The 16,447-nt window shown below is 47.8% G+C and overlaps 1 protein-coding gene across 8 annotated transcripts in view; it reads left to right on the forward strand.

The window, feature by feature from the left end:
• The window catches only part of ZNF638 (zinc finger protein 638), a 49,331-nt gene extending 34,856 nt beyond the window's left edge, over window positions 1-14,475 (forward strand). For 2 of the 8 annotated variants that reach the window (XM_063401287.1, XM_063401283.1), the window contains exons 16-25: window positions 54-95; window positions 1,503-1,643; window positions 5,120-5,245; window positions 7,403-7,452; window positions 8,931-10,098; window positions 10,528-10,593; window positions 11,581-12,445; window positions 12,614-12,706; window positions 13,733-13,851; window positions 14,204-14,475. In XM_063401287.1, coding sequence (XP_063257357.1) covers window positions 54-95; window positions 1,503-1,643; window positions 5,120-5,245; window positions 7,403-7,452; window positions 8,931-10,098; window positions 10,528-10,593; window positions 11,581-12,445; window positions 12,614-12,706; window positions 13,733-13,851; window positions 14,204-14,257 — 2,724 coding nt within the window. In that variant the 3' untranslated portion in view covers window positions 14,258-14,475. Of the gene's footprint in view, window positions 1-53; window positions 96-1,502; window positions 1,644-2,751; window positions 2,782-3,939; window positions 4,006-4,363; window positions 4,400-5,119; window positions 5,246-7,402; window positions 7,453-8,930; window positions 10,099-10,527; window positions 10,594-11,580; window positions 12,446-12,613; window positions 12,707-13,732; window positions 13,852-14,203 lie in introns of all 8 variants that reach the window. The other 6 variants (XM_063401285.1, XM_063401288.1, XM_063401284.1 and 3 more) reach the window with 6 other exon arrangements.
• The last annotated feature ends 1,972 nt before the right edge of the window (window positions 14,476-16,447 follow it).

Here is a 16,447-nt window from a genome sequence, read left to right on the forward strand (position 1 = left end):
AATCAATTATTAATTATTACTAATTAAGCTCCAATCCCTTTTTTTCTCTAAAGGAGGCGATTTTCATTGCTCTCATCAAGGATTCCGATCCCAACGTGAGTTTTTCCTCATTATCCCAATTTTTTTCCTCATTATCCCATTTTTTCCTCATTATCCCATTTTTTCCTCATTATCCCATTTTTCTTTGGAATTTACTTAATTTGGAGTTGGGAATTCCCATCCCCAGCATTCCTGAGCATTTCAGGTTGGGATATTTCCCATTTTTAGCCTTGCAATGGGATTATTTGGAGCCTTGGATCCCCTCAGAATTCCAGGGTTTATCCAGGGTTTATTCCAGGGTTTATTCCAGGATTCATTCCAGGGTTTATTCCAGGGTTTATTCCAGGATTCTCCTCAGGTGGCTCAGAGGTTTTCTTCCTAAAAAAACGTGATGGGAAGCAGAAAATGGGAGTGGGGAAAACAGATCAATTCCTACTCAAAATTCCATGTTTTAGAGATGGAGAGGGATTTTTTCCCCTTTTTTTCCCCTTTTTTCCCCCCTTTTTCCTCCCTTTTTCCTCCTTTTTTCCCCCCTTTTCTCCCCTTTTTTCCCCCTTTTTCTCCTTTTTTCCCTATTTATCTTTTTTTCCCCCATTTCCCCCTCTTTCTTCCCTTTCCCCCCTTTTTTTTTCCCTCATTTCCATTTCCTTCTTTTCCCCATTTTTCCCCTTTTTCCCCTTTTCTTGTTTTACCCTCTTTTCTCCTGTTTTTCTCCTTTTCCCCCTTTTTTTCTCTCCTTTCCCATTTTTCCCCTTTTCCATCCATTTCATTTCCTTCTTTTCCCCTTCCTTTTTCCCCTTTTTTCTTTTTTCTGTTTGCCCTATTTCCCCTTTTCTCTTTTTCCTCTTCTTTTTTTCCTTTTATCCCCATTTTTCCTTCTTTTCTCCCCTTTTCCCCATTTCCCCCCTTTTTCCTTTTTTTCCTTTTATCCTCTTTTCTCCCTTTTTTCTCCTTTTTCCCCTTTTCCCCTCTTTTTTAATTTTCTTCTTTGTTCCCCTTTTCCCCCCTTTTTCCCTTTTATCCTATTTCCTCCTTTTTTCCTCCTTTTTCCCCCTTTTTTCCTTTTATCCTCTTTTCTCTCTTTTCCTCCTTTTTCCTCCTTTTTCCCCCTTTTTCCCCCTTTTTCCCCCTTTTTTCCTTTTATCCTCTTTTCTCTCTTTTCCTCCTTTTTCCTCCTTTTTCCCCCTTTTTCCCCCTTTTTTTCCTTTTACCCTCTTTTCTCCCTTTTCCTCCTTTTTCCCCTTTTTTCTTCTCCTTTTTCCTTTTATCCTCTTTTCCCCCTTTGTTCTGTTCTCCTTTCCCTTCTTTGCCCCTTCTTCCTTTCTCCCTTTTTTTCCCCTTCCCTTTTCCCCCTTTATTCTGTTTTCCTTTCCCCCCTTTTTCCATTTTCCCCATTTTTCCCCATCCCATTTCCCTCCTTTCCCTCCCATCCCACCCTGAATCCCGGGAATTCTCCGTTCCAGGTGGACGCTGCCTCTCTCCGGGCCCACCTGGTGCACCTGGGGAACCTCCCTGCCGAGGGCTTCAGCGAGCTGGAGGTGGTGTGTGCCGGGCTGCGCTTCGGCAAGGTGGAGCACTACGCCGTGCTCAGCAACCGCCGCACGGTAACGCCGCCAGGCTGTGGGGAATTCAGGGGGATTCTTTGGGGAATTGTTGGCAGAATTTTGGAGGATTTTTGGGAATTTTTGGGGATTTTTGGGGGGAATTTTTTTGGATTTTTTGGGAATTTTTTAGATTTTTTTCTGATATTTGGGGAATTTTTTGGAGTTCTTGGCAGCATTTCGGGGCATATTTTGCCAAAATGTTGGGGGATTTTATGGGAAACTTTCGGGATTTTTTTGGGGATTTTTTTCAGAAGTTTATGTGGATGTTTTGGGGAGATTTTTAGGGGTTTTTTGGGAATTTGGGGGGTTCCAGGAGCTGGAGGTGGTGTGTGCCAGGCTGCGCTTCGGCAAGGTGGAGCACTACGCCGTGCTCAGCAACCGCCGCACGGTAACGCCGCCAGGCCGTGGGGAATTGTTGGCAGAATTTTTGGGAATTTTGTGGGATTTTTTAGGGATTTTCTGGGGATTTTTTTGGGATTTTTTGGGGGATTTTTGGGAATTTTTGGGGGATTTTTTTCTGAATTTTGGGGAGGTTTTTTGGAGTTCTTGGCAGCATTTTGAGGGATTTTTTGCCAAAATGTTGGGGGATTTTTTGGGAAACTTTCAGGATTTTTTTTTGGAATGTTTTCAGAATTTTATGTGGAGATTTTAGGGAGATTTTTAGGGGGTTTTGGGGGAGTTTATTTGGGAATTTGGAGGTTTGCAGGAGCTGGAGGTGGTGTGTGCGGGGCTGCGCTTCGGCAAGGTGGAGCACTACGCTGTGCTCAGCAACCGCCACACGGTAACACCACCAAGCCTTGGGGAATTGTTGGCAGAATTTTTGGGAATTTTGTGGGATTTTTTAGGGATTTTCTGGGGATTTTTTTGGGATTTTTTGGGGGATTTTTGGGAATTTTTGGGGGATTTTTTTCTGAATTTTGGGGAGGTTTTTTGGAGTTCTTGGCAGCATTTTGAGGGATTTTTTGCCAAAATGTTGGGGGATTTTTTGGGAAACTTTCAGGATTTTTTTTTGGAATGTTTTCAGAATTTTATGTGGAGATTTTAGGGAGATTTTTAGGGGGTTTTGGGGGAGTTTATTTGGGAATTTGGAGGTTTGCAGGAGCTGGAGGTGGTGTGTGCGGGGCTGCGCTTCGGCAAGGTGGAGCACTACGCTGTGCTCAGCAACCGCCACACGGTAACACCACCAAGCCTTGGGGAATTGTTGGCAGAATTTTTGGGAATTTTGTGGGATTTTTTAGGGATTTTCTGGGGATTTTTTGTGAGTTTTTTGGGATTTTTTGGGGGATTTTTTCAGGATTTTTTTCTGAATTTTGGGGAGGTTTTTTGGAGTTCTTGACAGCAGTTCGGGTGATTTTTTGCCAAAATGTTGGGGGATTTTATGGGAAGCTTTCGGGGCTTTTTTTGGAATTTTTTCAGAATTTTATGTGGCTGTTTTGGGGAGATTTTTAGGGGGTTTTGGGGGAGTTTATTTGGGAATTTGGAGGGTTGCAGGAGCTGGAGGTGGTGTGTGCCGGGCTGCGCTTCGGCAAGGTGGAGCACTGTGCCGTGCTCAGCAACCGCCGCACGGTAACACCACCAAGCCTTGGGGAATTGTTGGCAGAATTTTTGGGAATTTTGTGAGATTTTTTAGGGATTTTCTGGGGATTTTTTGGGGGATTTTTGGGATTTTTTTGGATTTTTTTGGGGAATTTTTGGAGATTTTTTTGGATTTTTTGGGAATTTTTTTCTGAATTTTAGGGAATTTTTTTGGAGTTCTTGGCAGCATTTCGGGGCATATTTTGCCAAAATGTTGGGGGATTTTATGGGAAACTTCCAGGATTTTTTTTTGGAATGTTTTCAGAATTTTATGTGGAGATTTTGGGGAGATTTCTAAAGGGTTTTTTGGGGAGTTTATTTGGGAATTTGGGTGGTTCCAGGAGTTGGAGGTGGTGTGTGCTGGGCTGCGCTTCGGCAAGGTGGAGCACTACGCTGTGCTCAGCAACCGCCGCACGGTAACGCCGCCAGGCCGTGGGGAATTCTTGGCAGAATTTGGGGAATTTTTGGGGATTTTCTGGGGATTTTTTGGGGGATTTTTTTTGATTTTTTTTGGATTTTTTTCTGAATTTTGGGGAGGTTTTTTGGAGTTCTTGACAGCAGTTCGGGTGATTTTTTGCCAAAATGTTGGGGGATTTTTGAGGAAGTTGTTGGGATTTTTTTTTGGAATTTTTTCAGAATTTTATGTGGAGATTTTGGGGAGATTTCTAAAGGGTTTTTTGGGGAGTTTATTTGGGAATTTGGGGGGTTCCAGGAGCTGGAGGTGGTGTGTGCGGGGCTGCGCTTCGGCAAGGTGGAGCACTACGCCGTGCTCAGCAACCGCCGCACGGTAACACCACCAAGCCTTGGGGAATTCTTGGCAGAATTTGGGGGATTTTTGGGGAATTTTTGGGGATTTTCTGGGGATTTTTTGGGGAATTTTTTGGGATTTTTTTGGGATTTTTTCAGGATTTTTTTCTGAATTTTGGGGAGGTTTTTTTGAAATTCTTGGCAGCGTTTCAGGAGATTTTTTGCCAAAATGCTGGGGGATTTTTTGGGAAACTTTCGGGATTTTTTTTTGGAATGTTTTCAGAATTTTATGTGGAGATTTTGGGGAGATTTCTAAAGGGTTTTTTGGGGAGTTTGTTTGGGAATTTGGGTGGTTCCAGGAGCTGGAGGTGGTGTGCACTGGGCTGCGCTTCGGCAAGGTGGAGCACTACGCCGTGCTCAGCAACCGCCGCACGGTAACGCCGCCAGGCTGCAGAATTTGGGGGGGATTTTTGGCTGAATTTTGGAAAACTTCTGCTGGAGTTTCTGGGAATTTTGAAACTCTAAATCCCAAAACCAAAAAAAATGAAACAAGAACAAGGAAATGTTCTTTAAAATCTAAAGAAAATGTCCTTTAAGTCACAAAAAACCAAAGTAAATGTCCTTTAAATCCCAAAATCTATTGAAAATTTTCTTTAAATCCCAAAAATCCAAGGAATATTTTTAAATCCCCATAAAAGAGGAAATACTTTTTAAATTCAAAAAAAACCACAGAAAAATCCCTCCAAAAACAAGGAAAATGGTTCTTACATTGTAAAATAAAAGGTTAATGTCCTTTAAATTCCAAAAAACCAAGGAAAATGTTGTTTAAGTTCCAAAATTAGTTGAAAATCTTTTTTAAAACCCAAAAAATCCAAGGAAACATTTCTTTAAAACCCCAAAAAACAAGGAAAACCCTCCCAAAAATAGGAAAATACTTCTAAAATCCCCAAAATCCACAAAAAAATCTCTTTTAAATCCTGGAAAACCCGAGTTATTTCCACCTTTAGGACCAAAATTGGGACATTTGAAGTTGATTTGAACCATTTCTACACCTGGAAAGTGGCGGGAAACAAGGAGGGATTGCAACAGGTTTAGGAATCGCCATGATTTTATTCAGAATTCCAAGAATTAGCAGGAATTTTTTTTTCCCTCAGGCCATCCTGCAGCTGGACAGCCCCAAATCCGCTCGCTCCATGCACACCTTCCTGCAGCAGTATCCCTATTCCATGGGGGAGCACATCCTCACCTGCTCCTTGTCCACCCATGGAGACAGCCCTCAGGTAAAAATTCACCATTTTCCTGCGTCTTGCCTTTTTTTTTGGGATGGGAGAAACCTCCTGCAAAAAGGTGCAGGATGGGATTTCTCCCTCAGGAATTTTTCCCTCAGGGGATTTTCCCTCATGATTGGGATTTTTCCCCTTGAGGTTTTAATTTTCCTTCAGGGTCTGGATTTTCCCTCAGGATTAGGATTTTCCCCTCAGATTTGGCGTTTTCGGCGCAAGGACTGGATTTTCTCCTCAGGGTCTGGATTTTTCCTCAGATTTGGGATTTTCCCCTCAGGGTCAGGATTTTTCAGGCAGGATTGAAATTTTTCCTCCCAGGATTGGGATTTTCCCCTCAAGGCTGGGATTTTTCCCTCACAATTGGGATTTTTCCCTCAGAGTTTGGGATTTTTCCCACTCACTTTGGGGATTTTCCCCTCAGGGTTTGGGATTTTTTCCCTCTGGGTTGGGATTTTACCCTCAGGATTGAGATTTTTCACTCAGGGTTTGGGATTTTTCCTCTCAGGACTGGAATTTTTCTTCTCAGGATTCGGATTTTCCCTTCAAGGCTGGGATTTTTCCCTCAGAGTTTGGGATTTTTCCCACTCACTTTGGGGATTTTCCCCTCAGGGTTTGGGATTTTTTCCCTCTGCGTTGGGATTTTCCTCCTCAGGATTAGGATTTTCCCTCAGGGTTTAGGATTTCACCTCTGGGTTGGAATATTTCCCTCAAGGTTGGATTTTTTTCCTCAGGGTTTGGGATTTTTCCCTCAGGATTGGGATTTTCCCCTCAGGGTCAGGATTTTCCCCTCAGGATTGGGATTTTCCCCTCAGGGTCAGGATTTTCCCCTCAGGATTGGGATTTTCCCCTCAGGGTCAGGATTTTCCCCTCAGGATTGGGATTTTCCCCTCAGGGTTGGGACTTTTCCCTCACGATTGGGATTTTTCCCCTCAGGGTTTGAGGTTTTCCCCTCAGGGTTTGCAATTTTTGCCTCTGGGTTGGGATTTTCCTCCTCAGGATTGGGATTTTCCCCTCAAGGCTGGGATTTTTACCCTCAGGGTTGGAATTTTTCCCTCAACGTTGGATTTTTTCGTCAGGGTTTGCAATTTCTCCCACAGGGTTTGGGATTTTCCTCCTCAGGATTGGGATTTTTCCCTCAGGGTTGGCATTTTCCCCTCAGGGTCCAGATTTTCCCTCAAGGCTGGGATTTTTCCCTCAAGATTGGGATTTTTCCCTCAGGGTTTGGGATTTTTCCCACCTGCTTTGGGGATTTTCCCCTCAGGGTTTGGGATTTTTTCCCTCTGGGTTGGGATTTTCCTCCTCAGGATTGGGATTTTCCCTCAGGGTTTAGGATTTCACCTCAGGGTTGGAATTTTTCCCTCAAGACTGGATTTTTTTCCCTCAGGGTTTGGGATTTGCCCTCAGGGTTGAAATTTTCTGCCTCTGGGTTGGGATTTTCCTCCTCTGGGTTGGGATTTTCCCTCAGGATTGGGCTTTTTCCCCTCAGGACTGGGTTTTTCGCATCAGGTTCTGGATTTTTTTCCTCAGGGCTTGGGATTTTTGCCTCAGAGCTGGGATTTTCCCCTCCTGGTTGACATTTTCCCCTCAGGGTTCAGGTTTTCCCTCAGGGTTGGGATTTTCCCCTCAGGTTTCAGATTTTTTCCCTCAGGGTTTGGGATTTTCCCCTCAGGTCTGCGATATTTTCCCTCAAGATTTGGGATTTTTGTCGTCAGGGTCAGAATTTTCCCTCAAAATTGGGATTCTCCACCTCAGGACTGGGATTTTCCCCTCAGGGTCTGGATTTTTTCCTCAGGGTTTACAATTTCTCCCTCAGGGTTTGGGATTTTCCCCTCAGGGTTGGGATTTTTCCCTCAGAGTTGGGATTTTCCTCCTCAGGATTAGGATTTTTCCCTCAGGGTCCAGATTTTCCCTCAAGGCTGGGGTTTTTCCCTCAAGATTGGGATTATTCCCCTCATGGTTGGGATTTTCTTCCTCAGGGTTTGGGATTTGCAAGGGAGGGATGAACATATTGGAATTTTCATCCTGGGAATGGGATTGGGAACAATTCCGTGGAATTCCGTCTTCCTGGTGCCTCCTTTGGGATGGTGGGGTGGGGGAATCCCACTCCAATCCCTCTGGAATTGGGAAATCCTGACCTTGGGTTTTGTTTTCCAGGCTGAAACTGGGAAAAAGGAAGTGAAGAGAGAGGATGGGAGCAGAGGAAGGTATGGGCTGTTAGGATTTTTGGGAATTTTTAGGAATTTTTAAGAATTTTTAGGAATTTTATCCATTTCTTTTTCCTCTTGGAATGTTTATCCACGATTAGGGAATGCCGAGCCTCCCTCCAGCTTTGTCCTGCTGCTCCTCCTTCCTAATCCATGTGCTCCAGAGCCAAAATATTTAGGATTTGTTTAAAAAACATGGGAAAAGAGGGTGAAATCCCAATTTCTGTGGATTTTTTCCTGTTTTTCTCCCCTGCTCAGGTCCTGGCTCTTCCTGTTGCTTTTATCCCATTCTGCTGCTCTTCCCTCCATCCCTGCCTCTGGTATTCCTCTTCCCAGCTGCTGAATTCCCAGACTTTTTTAGGAATTTTTGTTAAATATGGCTTCAATCCTGTTTTTTCTCTGATTCCAACTCGGATTTCTGGATGAGTTTTGTTGTTAAAAACCCCAAAATTCTGTAAGGACGATCCTGAAATTTAAGGAATTCCATTTTGGAAAAGCTCTGTATTCCCAGATCCCATTTCTTTCCTTGTCATTCCATGAGACTGCTGAATTTTGGGACCGTTAATTCCCAAATTAATGGGAATCTCTTGCTCATAACCACTTCTTGATTCTAAACAGGTGGAATTAAAAATTAAACTTAAAACTAAAGTTAGAAAATTATTTTTCCATGAATCCCAGCTCCTGAAAAGTTGGAAAATCGATATTTTTCCCTGCTCCACCCGTTTTCCACAGAATTATTTTATTCCACTTCGTGATGAGCAGAAAACACCAGAATTATTTTTTTAATTATTAATTATTTATCTGAAGCTTTAATTAATTAAACTTCATCCCTGGGCTCTGCCTTTCCTAGGCTGTTTTCCATGAGTCCAGGGGGGAGTTTTCCATGAATCCCAGTGGAAGAGAAAACAAATTGAGCACAGCCAGAAATACTGAATTGATGGGAAAATCCTTTTTTCCAAATCCTGCTCTCCTGGACAATCCTGGTTTTTCTGGGGTTTGGAGCAGGAATTCCTGCTGGAATTCTGCTGGAATGGGTGCTCCAGGCACATCCTGCAGGATTCTTTCCTTCAGGGAAAAGTCTCTGAAATTCCCTGGAAATCTCCATTTTGTGGCACCTCGGGCTGTTATCCCAGGGGTTTCTCCATGGAAAACAGGGATTTTAAACCCAAACCAAAAACCGATCCCAAATCCAAACCTGCTCTCTCAGGATTGGGAATTGCAGACTGAGCAAAGCTCTGCTAATTCCCTTTTCCAGGAGTTTCGTTTTGGTTGGATATTCCCATTTTTCCTTCTGTGGGATGGAAATTTTCCGAGGCCTGAGGTCTCCAAAATGTGAATTATTTACTTCAATTTGTCACAGAATTCCCATTTCCTGATGCTCCAGAAAAACCCCCACTGGTAGCATCCAGAGCTTTCTGGGAATTCTGGAATTCTCCCTCCACAGTTTGATTTCTTCTGTTTCCTTGAAATGCTTTTAGCTCCGGCTTGAAAAAAATCCCAGAGGGATCGGGAACGGTGCAAAAACCAGCTGGAAATCCATCAGGAGAGGCCAGGAAAGGCCAAATTCCCACCCCAAATGTCCCGGAGGAGATTCCAGCGGGACAGCTGGGAGGAGGAGGAGCAGCGAGGGAACAGCCTGCAGGGATGGATGTGGAGGGGTCGGATCCTGGAACTGGAATTCCCGTGGATCCTGCTGGCAGCAAATTGCCCGGAGCGAGGTCAGAGGAGAAGCCGGCGCCGCTTCCTGGAGCGGGGAAGGAAGAAACTCGGGATGAGCCAGGATTGGAAATCCAGAAGGGGGATGAGGAGCCCTCTGCTGCCACCACGGATTCATCCAGCAAGGCGATCCCAGCAGCCAGAGAAACGTCGGGAGCCATCCCTGGAACGTCCCCGAGCTCGGACGAGGCTGCCGCGGTGTCACCGGGTGTCACCCAGCCCAGCACGGACCTGGCTGCTCCGGAAAAAACTCCCCTTCCCGAGGCTGGGAAAAGCAGCCATGAAACGGGCATGGAGAGGAAAGCTGTCCCCAAAACTGTGGATGCTCCAGGGAAAAAATTGGATGTGGCTGGAGCACAGACGGAGGGGAAGGCAGAGGAATCTGTGCTCAACAGCGGGGAAAATCCGGGGAAGACTTTGGGCAAGGTTGGGACAGAGCTGGAGAAAACACCTGGAAAAACATCAGCCAAGGGTGGGGAAAACTCTGGGAATGCTGCTGGTGAGATCCACGTGGGAAGTAAAGGGATGGGAGCTGTGAAATCTGACGAAAGCCGCGCGGCAGTTCCAGCAAATCCCACTGCATCCCTGAAGGAATCTTGCCTTGGGAAAACCTTTTTGAAGGCAGTGGTGTCTGTCCCGGATATCCTGAAGCAGAAAATTCCCTTCAGGATCACTGAGCCTTCCCTGGGAAAAGCTGGGGAGCAGAAAATCCCCCCCATAGCGGGGCTGGAGAAGAAAACGCCACCCAAAGCCGCGGCTCAGCCGGGAGCTGGGAACAGCCAGGGGAAAGGGAATGGGAATTCCGGAGTGGATGCACAGGGAGACAGCGGGAAGAGCTCATCCCAGCTGGAATCTTTGGCCAGTTCAAAGGAGGGTCAGCAGGGAGAGAGCGGAACATCTGGCACAAGGGAAGATCCCGGCGGGAATCAGGTGAGCAGGACAGGAATGCCGGTGTTCCCTGAGCTTCTTTTGCTCTGGGATTCTGGGATCATTCCTTTCCCTTTGCCATAAATCCCAGGCCCACCAGAGGAGCTGCTGGGCAACCAGTTCCTTTTAGCTGCAACTCAAGGGTGGAACCGGTTAGAAAATCCTATGGAAGTTGTTTCAGAAGCGAATCCAAACCGAATTCCTTGGAGCAGCTCCAAGTGGGAATAAACTCTGTGTCCTCTGGGAAGCTGGAATTCGCTTTTCCAAGCCCTGGCACAGATGGAAAAGAGGCTCCTGAGCCAGGTGTCACCTGTTGGTGGCAAATCCCTGGAGCCGTGGGGGCATCTCAGAGCAGCTCCTTGATCCAAAGCTGTGCTGGGTGAGGATTGGGATTTCCTGGGATTTCATGGAATTTTTTGTCCCATTTTGCAGGCTCCTGGTGGGGGTGGTGCTGCAGCTCGGAAAAGCGGCGCCGGCAGCGCTGGAAAACAGAAGGAGGTGAGGATGGAAAACGTGGGATTAAAAGGATGGAGTGTATGGAAAAAGGGATTTTTGATGTTCCAGGGGGTAGGATTGGATGGGATTTAAGGGCTTCTTAACCCAAACCATTCCAGGATTCTGTGACATTCCTGCTCTCAGGAATCTTTCCCCTCCTTCCACAGTGGGATCACCATTCCTGCCCTTTTCCCATCCAGTGTCCGTGGATCTCATGGGCTCTGGGATGCTGGAATCGCTTTGGGATTGGCTTCCCTTTAGATCTCTCAGTCCTTTTTCCAGGTTTATGGAGATGGGACCGCCAGGAAGCTCCAGCTGGGATAAGATCCTGTAAATCCATCCCCGAATCTCAGTTTCCCAGCTTGTGCTAAATATCCGTGAAAATATCAGGGTAGGATGGAATATTCTGGCAGAAAAAGTAACAAAAATTTGGAATTGTCAATGGAAGAAACCAGAGGCATCGTTTGGGGTGGGGCACCAATCCAGGGGCATTCCTTTGGACCCAGAACTTGGAACTGGCAGGAATTTTATCCATTGAATTTTATCCACTGAATTTCATCCATAGACCTTTATCCACTGAATTTTGTCCACTAAATTTCATCCACTGAATTTTTATCCATTGAATTTTATCCACTGAACTTTATCCATTGACCTTTACCCACGGAATTTTATCCATTGATTTTTATCTGCTGAATTTCATACATTGAATTTTTTCCATTGAATTTCAACCACTGAATTTTATCCATGGATTTTACCCATGGAATTTATCTCCTGTTGATCTGCTGCAGTTTTTCCAAAGGGCTTTGGCTTCCCGAACTAAACCCGAGTTAAATTAAATCAATTACTCAGCACAGTGCTGCGATTTAAGCCCTGAACAATTTTGGTGTTGTTTTTACCCTCAAATTAAATTTGTGGTTATTTTTTTTCCCCTCCTGGAGCCAACGTGTGGCTGTTCCTCCTGGAGATGACAGTTAAATATTCCATTCCCAGGATGAAGAGCTCTTCCCGTTCAACCTGGACGAGTTCGTCACGGTGGACGAGGTGCTGGAGGACGCCGAGTCTCCGGTGACGCTGCGGCGAAACCCCCCGAGGGGGAAGAGAAAAGAAGCTCCCAAAGCCAATCCCTCGGAGCCGGCGTCCAAGAAGAGGAAAGGGAAGAGTTGCGGAGCCGAAGGTGAGCTGTCCTTTGTCACCTTGGATGAGATCGGGGAGGAGGAGGAGGCCCCGGTGCCGCTGCCGGGCGTCGACCCCCAGGGCCTGGTGGTGGTGGATGAGGTGGTGGAAGAGGAGGAGCTGTCGGAAGCGGTGAAGGATCCGCAGGCGCTGCTGACGCTGGACGAGCTCTCGGAGCAGGAGGAGCCGGGCTCCCACGGGAATGGGCCCCGGGCGGAATTTGAGGAGCGGGATCTGAAGGCCGAGCCCTTGGTGACCGTGGATGAGATCGGGGAGGTGGAGGAGCTGCCCCTCAACGAGCCCGCGGAGCTGAGCGCCGCCGAGGAGGGGAAAACCAATCCCGGGGATTGCGCGGCCTCCCAAGTGCCCGACGATCCCAACGGCTTGGTGACGGTGGATGAGATCCAGGAGGACAACGAGGACAATCCTCTGGTGACTCTGGATGAAGTTAACGAGGATGAGGATGATTTCCTGGCCGACTTCAATCACCTCAAAGAGGAACTAAACTTTGTTACAGTTGATGAAGTCGGCGATGAGGAAGAAGAAAGCACCTTCCCGGCGAAAAACCCGCCTGAGGATGAAGATGACGAAGATATTGTTGCTGTTGCAGGACCAGAAGAAATGGGTATTCTAGGAGATACAAATCCAGAGGAGGAAATGTCTGAAATTTCCAAGCCAAAAGGTGAGGAACATCAAGGCCAGGTTGGACGGGGCTCGGAGCCGCCTGGGCTGGTGGAAGGTGTCGCTGTCCATGTCCTTTAGGTCCCTCCCGACCCAAACCATTCCATGATTCCATTGCATCATTCCGTGATTCTGTTCCATGACTCCATCCCAATGTCCATTTCTCCAGCAGCTCAGCTGGGAGCGGAAGATGCAGAACCAAAGTCTCAGCAGAAAAAAACGACTTTTCCAGGTGTCCCCAAGACGCAGAGCACGCCCAAAGGTAAATCCAAAGGAATCCCCCTAAACACTCCGGGTTTTTCATGCCTGGAAGATTCTTTCCTGCCCGTTTGAAAATTCCTCCTGTGCCTCACAACCACAGTGAACATCAAAGTCAGCGCCCAGAATCCGTGGTTTTTCTTGGCTCTCCCAAATCCTCCAAACTTGGGAGCCTCTCATGTAAAGTTTTCTCCTGAAATTCCCAAATCCAGGTGGAATTATCGGTTATTAGCTGGGTGCAGTGTGGTGTCTCCTGAAGGTTCCCATCCTGTGGCGTGTTTTATTCCCAACATTTATTATCTGGGAAGGAGGGAATTGCTGCCAGGGCTGTGAAATGGGGGTGTGGAGATGTAGTGAATTCCAGGGGGTCATTCCTTCGGGAACTGCTTCATCTTCCATGGGGTCATTCCTTCAGGAACTGCTCCAGTGTGGGTCACTTTTCCAAGGGGTCATTCCTTCAGGAATTGCTCCAGCTTCCATGGGGTCAGTCCTTCAGGAATTGTTCCAATTTCCGTGGGGTCATTCCCTCAGGGACTGCTCCAACATGAGTCACTTTTCCATGGAATCTTTCCTTCAGGAGCTGCTCCAGTGTAGGTCACTTTTCCATGGGGTCTGTCCTTCAGGAATTGTTCCAATTTCCATGGGGTCATTCCTTCAGGAACTGCTCCAACTTGAGTCTCTTTTCCATGGGATCAGTCCTTTAGGAACTGCTCCAATGTGGGGTCACTCCTCCCTGGGATCAATCCTTCAGGAATGTGGGTCACACTTCCATGGGGTCAGTCCTTCAGGAACTGCTCCAGCTTCCATGAGATAGGTTGCTTTATTCCCAGAAAATGTATTTATTGGAAATGGAGATGACCTGTGGATTGAAATGAGGTGGGGACCAGCTTGGGTGAAAAACCTGATTTCTGGAATGTTCAACAACTGTAATTTCCCCCTGAGGAATCACAAATTCCCCAGATTTGGCTAAAGGAATGGGAGGTTGGGATATTTCTTGGAGCTGAGTGTGGTGACTGTGGTGTATCCGCAGCTCTGGATATCCTGGTCCCAAAGGCCGGATTCTACTGCCAGATCTGCTCCCTCTTCTACGCCGACGAGCCCTCCATGATCAACCACTGCAGGACGCCCCTGCACCGGCAGAACATGGAGGTACCGCCCGGGAAAACGGGAATGTCCCCCCAGATCCTTGGATTCAGGGGGGCGGGGAATCCCCTGAGAGTTCACGTCTGACAGGGGTTGGGAATACCTGGGAATACAGAATATTTTTATTCCATGCCCAGATTGTGGGGAATCCTGATCCCTGAGATTTGGCTACATTCCCCTCGGGAGCTTCCCATGTCGATGTCATCCTGGGAGCCAAATTTGGGGGCGTTTTATGGGACAAATCCCACCTTGGCCATAGGAAGAGCTGACTGAACCTGGCCCAGCGGTTCCTGGTGCAGGTTTTAGGGAATGATCCTGGAAAATCCCTGCAGCACCATCTCTTCTCCGTTCTCCACAGAAATTCATGGCCAAGCAGCAGGATAACGACGGGGAGGAGCCGAGCTCCAGGTGATGGAGCTTCCCAGGAGCGACGCTTCGGGGCCAGTTAGTTCTGTGTGTTTGGATTTCCTTTGTTATTTGGGGTCGGGAAGGAGCATCCGTGGTGTAAAAAATCGGAGCTGGGAACAGACTAAACCCAAACAAGGAGAGGGTTGGATTTGTGTCTCCGATCATCCAACGTGGGACTGTTCCAGGTGTCCCCAGAAATAAATGTTCTCACTGTATAGTTACCCCAGGGCGTGAGTTTGGGGTCATTCCCTGGGTTATGGTGACTCTGGGTGACGCTGGAGATGCAGGGCATCAATGGAGAGAGTCATGGGAAGGGTCTGGAGCCCCAGGAGCAGCTGAGGGAGCTGGAAAGGGGCTCAGCCTGGAGGAAAGGGGGATCGGGGGCACCTTCTGGCTCTGCACAACTCCCTGAATTCCTGGAGCCAGGTGGGAGCTGGGATCTGGTCCCAGGGAACAGGGACAGGAGGAGAGGGAATAGCCTCATGCTCTGCCAGGTTCAGGTTGGATATTGGGAAAATTCCTTCCTGGAAGGGCCTGTGCAGCCCTGGCAGGGGTGGAGTCCTCATCCCTGGAAGAGTTAAAGAGCCCTGTGGATGTGGCACTTGGGGACATGGACACTGGTGGCCTTGGAAGAGCTGGATTCGATGATCTCAGAGGGTTTTTCCCAACACAAACAATTCCATGATTCCATGAGACCCTGCCCTGCACCCAACCTGCCCCCAGCCCCCTCAGTTCTGTGGTGACATTCCAAACTTGGGGACCCCTCTGGAGCACTCAACCCCTCCTGTGGCTCACTAGCAGCCAACCAAGCTGCAGGAATTCAGGAATTCCTTTAATTCCTTTGCCAAAGGCTTGGGGCATCCGCTGCCTTTTTGGGGAGCACACAGGAACCATTTCTCCCTGTGGACATCAGCCAGGTGGGTCGGAAAGGAAAACTTGGATTAACTCCCTGGGAATGCTGAACTTCTCTAAGGTGGGATCAGTGCCGGGGTCCCGAGAGCGGCCGTGGGTGTGGGAAAGGCCCTGGAGGTCAGGACGGGCAGGGCTGGAGGGCGCTGACCCCAGCACCGATGGTGTGGCAGGGATGTGCCTCTGGTCTGTTGGCTGGTCCTGGGCACAGCTCCTGGTCACGGAAGCCTTTCCCACTGGGACATCTCTTGGTTGATGAAGTCTTCCCATTGGGACAGAGTTTTGAATCCCTTGACATTCCCATGACACTGCTCTGGGTGTCCCTTGGTGTCCCCTGGGCATGGATCCTGGTCGGTGACTTCTGCCATTTGGGATGTCTCCTGGTTGCTGAATTCTTCCATTTGGGACATCTCGTGGTGGATCAAGTCTTCCCATTGGGACAGAGTTTTGTATCCATTGACTTTCCCTTGGCACCATTCTTGGTGTCTCTTGGCTTTTCCTTGGCACCATTCTTGGTCGATGACATTTTCCATGTGGGACATCCCTTGGTCGATGACATTTTCCATGTGGGACATTCCCTGGTCGATGATGTTTTCCATGTGGGACATCCCTTGGTCGATGACATTTTCCATGTGGGACATTCCCTGGTCGATGATGTTTTCCATGTGGGACATCCCTTGGTCGATGACATTTTCCATGTGGGACATTCCCTGGTCGATGATGTTTTCCATGTGGGACATCCCTTGGTCGATGACATTTTCCATGTGGGACATTCCCTGGTCGATGATGTTTTCCATGTGGGACATCCCTTGGTCGATTAGCTTTTCCATGTGGGACATCTCCTGGTTGATTAGATCTTCCCATTGGGACACTCTTTTGTATCCGTTGACTTGCACCTGGCACAGCTTTGGGTCTCCTCGGACTTCCCGTCGGCGCTGCATTTGGGACATTTCGGCTTTCCCTCGGTCAGTGTGGTATTCCCAATGGGACAGCCCTTGGCTGGCGAAGCCTTCCCACTGGGACACATCTTTGTATCCTCTGGATTCCCCATGGCACAACTCCTGGGATCCATTGGATTCCCCTTGGCACCACTCTTGGGATCCATTGGCTTCCCCTTGGCACCGCTCCTGGGATCCATTGGCTTCCCCTTGGCACCGCTCTTGGTTGGTGAATTCTTCCCATTGGGACACACCCTCGTATCCCTTGCCTTGCCCCTGGCACAGTTCCTGGCCTCTCCCAGCTTTCTCCTGGCACAGCTCCTGGTGGATGAGCTCCTCCATGTGGG

The sequence above is a fragment of the Prinia subflava genome, chromosome 7 (genome assembly GCF_021018805.1).
Source record: "Prinia subflava isolate CZ2003 ecotype Zambia chromosome 7, Cam_Psub_1.2, whole genome shotgun sequence".
Classification (NCBI taxonomy): Eukaryota; Metazoa; Chordata; class Aves; order Passeriformes; family Cisticolidae; genus Prinia; species Prinia subflava.